Raw genomic sequence first — 3,123 nt, 5'->3', positions numbered from 1 at the left:
GCTCAGCTATGTGTGATGTGTTGAATCGATCCCCCCTCCTTAGTGGGGTGCCCTGTCCTCCCTTTTATAGGACAAGGGAGAGCAGGGATTACAGATGGAAGAAAAGAGGAAAACTAGAGGCCAAGGAGGCCCTTCAAAGATGTCATGTCTTCCTTATCCTCTATGCGGGCCCCGCTGTCATGGCAGGCGGTGCCAGGAATAGCTCTACGCCGGGTGCATGTTCGCTGATCCTGATAGGGCCGCGCTGGACGTCTGTCTGTTGATGATTTCATGTCATGGCATTGTCAGCAAGATGTCACGTCCTATCCCGCTCCGGCGGGTGGCGCGGCGGACCAGGGTGCTGATCTACGGCCCTACGGGGAGCAGACGGCGCAGTGACCGCACGTCCGCTACTGTAGATGGTGCGAGTTTTCTCCTGGACCATAGTGGTTGTCGTATCCTTCCGCTAGGATCCGCGCCCGAAGGCAAATGGCGGCGCCCACAACACTGTAAGACAAATATCGGCGCCTACAACACTGTTTGGGCTCTGTCATGCCTGGAAGGGCTTAAAGCGCTCGTCTTGTCATATCCTGACGGTACTTTCCTGTAGGCGTGCAGGGTATGGTCCTCGGTATTACAGTTGACTTGAGTGCCCTGCCTTATCTACGCGTGTAGTTATGAAGGAGCAGCATGCAGACGTCGGGCGAGGCGGAGTCAACCCTCAGACGTCGGGCGAGGCGGAGCCAGCCCTCGGGGGTCAGCTTGAGGCGGGGGCTATGGTCTCGGTGGACGGACGAGGAGTGACCCGGCAAGCGGTGTAGTCGCGCTCTCGATCGCGCGGATGAATCAATATTGACGATCATTAGCTCCTCCTCTTCGGGTACTGTCCCCGATCATGGTACTTTATTTTCACCGAGATTCTAGACCTCATTGATCCCAACACATGCAAAAAGCGTACTGCAACCAAACCGAAGAAGGCAGTGCACCTGGAGCTCCTACCCTAGCTATTCCAACTTCCAACGGCTGAGCCCCCAGAATCCACAGGTGATACAACCCATGGCAGTTGTGCACAGCCTTCTGCGTGTCTCACCTATGCAGACAGGAACAAAAGCACATAACACGGTGACACAACCAAAGCTCTCCTCCTCTTGTTGTCTCTTGTTCACTCCAGCCACCCTGTGCTAGTAGTATAAATACCCGGCAACGAAACCGCCCGCATGTCTCGTCGCCGTGTGAACTGAAGAAAGCACGAGAGCTAGCTCCATCAATGGCTCCTGCCAGCAGCACAGAGCATGCACATGCACACGTAAAGCACATCACGTTGCACCAGTTCCTGAAGCAGCAACAGCTGCTGCAGCACCGGCTGGAGCCCGCCGTGATGTGGGGCGGGCCAGCGACGGCGGGAGCTATCAGTCGCCACGTGCCCGAGGACGTCGCGGAGGACGACGACGCGCTCGGCGGGGCGTGGCCGCCGCGCTCGTACACGTGCGCGTTCTGCCGCCGCGAGTTCAAGTCCGCGCAGGCACTGGGCGGGCACATGAACGTGCACCGCCGGGACCGCGCCAGGATGCGCGAAGGCCACCATGGCGGCAGCGCCGTGGCTCAGCTGCAGCTCGGAGGCGCCGCAACGTCGCCGGCCACGGACGAGATGCCCCACGCCACCACGGCCGCGGCGAAGTACGCGGTGCTGTACCCGATACTGAACTCCAATGCCGCCGGCGCGGTCCTCATTCCCAGCGGCGACGTGCTGCTCTCCGGGCCGGTGGCGCTGGCGCCCGCGCACGACCGGTGCCACGTGAGCGACGATGACGAGGAGGAGGAGGAGGAAGACAAGGGCGTCGACCTGGAGCTGCGCCTCTGGTGGCCGTGATCGAAACATCATGGGGAGCTTTTTTTTTTTTTGGTTGTCTTCGTGATGATGTGTGATTTTTTTTTGCTCTCTTTCATAATTATTTGTCATCGAATAATTAATGGCATGGGTTTTGCGAGTTGCCATTGATTGGAAACGAATGCCCGGCGTTTTAGCACAGGGGATAAGAGAAGGACAAACAGGCCTCCGAATGGCGGAGACAAGAGGAAAGAGAGGCTGGAGTTCAAATACCAGTCAAACATAAAAAGGCCCTGGTTGCCTCGATTTAATCAGATATATTTATTTACAATAATTAATATAGTCATCAACAGGCTGGTGTGGTTGCATAGATTTCCGACAGTTTTGAGGCCGGCTGCCAACTATGAAGTCTAGAAGCCCAGCGCATCTTGAATTGTTTAACATTCATGTAACTTACAAACGGTATTTATATGTAATAGCTGTATATTTTTATTTCAATTTCACTTCGTGGTGTCATGGCGGCACACCCTTCGTCACTCAAGTAACCTCCTATTTTGTCTTAAGTTTTCAGGAACCTCGATGGTAGCTGGATATTTCATTTCATGGAAAAAACTAACAAGTCAGTTTCGATACGTATGATGAATTGATGATGTAAACGAAACTGTTATTTGACAATTTGACAATTTTTCAGGAGGAGTTTCAGTAGTATTCTCTAATCTCTAGCACTCTGTTGTTTTAGGTCGACCTCCATCGGCGCTCGATAGAAGCGCGTCGTCTGTTTAAACTTTCTTCTTAATACAATGATACACAAGCAAAATTTTGCGTATTCGAGAAAAAAAAAATCTGTAGCACCCTCCTGACTCTGCACCCACAAACTCATTTCGGGCCAAATAGGGCACCACACAAGACACAACACGAAGCTGCAAGGCGATAGACATCTGGAATCACGAAGCGTTTAGCGTTAGCAAACAAATTGAAAGTATATTGACTGCATCAAGCTAATCCATACAAGTCCTTTGATTCCTCTGCTTATCACAGAACTACGACTTCAACACGACGGCTAAAATTTTTAAAGAAAATCGCACTAGTAGAAAAAGATACTAGTTGCTAATACGATTCGTTTCCTTGCTACAATTGGTTAAAGATACCATCCAGCTTCATCTCTCCAGTTTGCATGCAGACTTTTTCCCTGGACTTAAGTAAAAAAAAGTCCATGCCTTATCTTAACACTTCTTGATCTGAAACTCAGCAAATTTTGAAAATTCTAACGGTGCATTCCGTCTCACCTGATGAAACTGCAACCTTATTGCTGCACC

At 51.7% G+C, this 3,123-nt stretch overlaps 1 protein-coding gene across 1 annotated transcript; it reads left to right on the top strand.

Annotated features, from left to right (window-relative positions):
* The first annotated feature begins 1,246 nt into the window (after positions 1 to 1,246).
* LOC136493182 (zinc finger protein 11-like) lies at positions 1,247 to 1,849 on the top strand. The gene has a single exon (XM_066489232.1). It carries the CDS (start codon positions 1,247 to 1,249, stop codon positions 1,847 to 1,849), a length of 603 nt encoding a protein of 200 aa, XP_066345329.1.
* Positions 1,850 to 3,123: the final 1,274 nt, after the last annotated feature.

The sequence above is a fragment of the Miscanthus floridulus genome, chromosome 11 (genome assembly GCF_019320115.1).
Source record: "Miscanthus floridulus cultivar M001 chromosome 11, ASM1932011v1, whole genome shotgun sequence".
In the NCBI taxonomy this organism is placed as follows: Eukaryota; Viridiplantae; Streptophyta; class Magnoliopsida; order Poales; family Poaceae; genus Miscanthus; species Miscanthus floridulus.
Note: the sequence above shows the minus strand (reverse complement) of the source record. Positions and strands in the feature narration are given on the sequence as shown.

Coding starts and splice junctions, on each gene's coding strand:
- LOC136493182 (XM_066489232.1), top strand. CDS start 1,247: ATGGCTCCTGCCAGCAGCACAGAGCATGCACATGCACACGTAAAGCAC.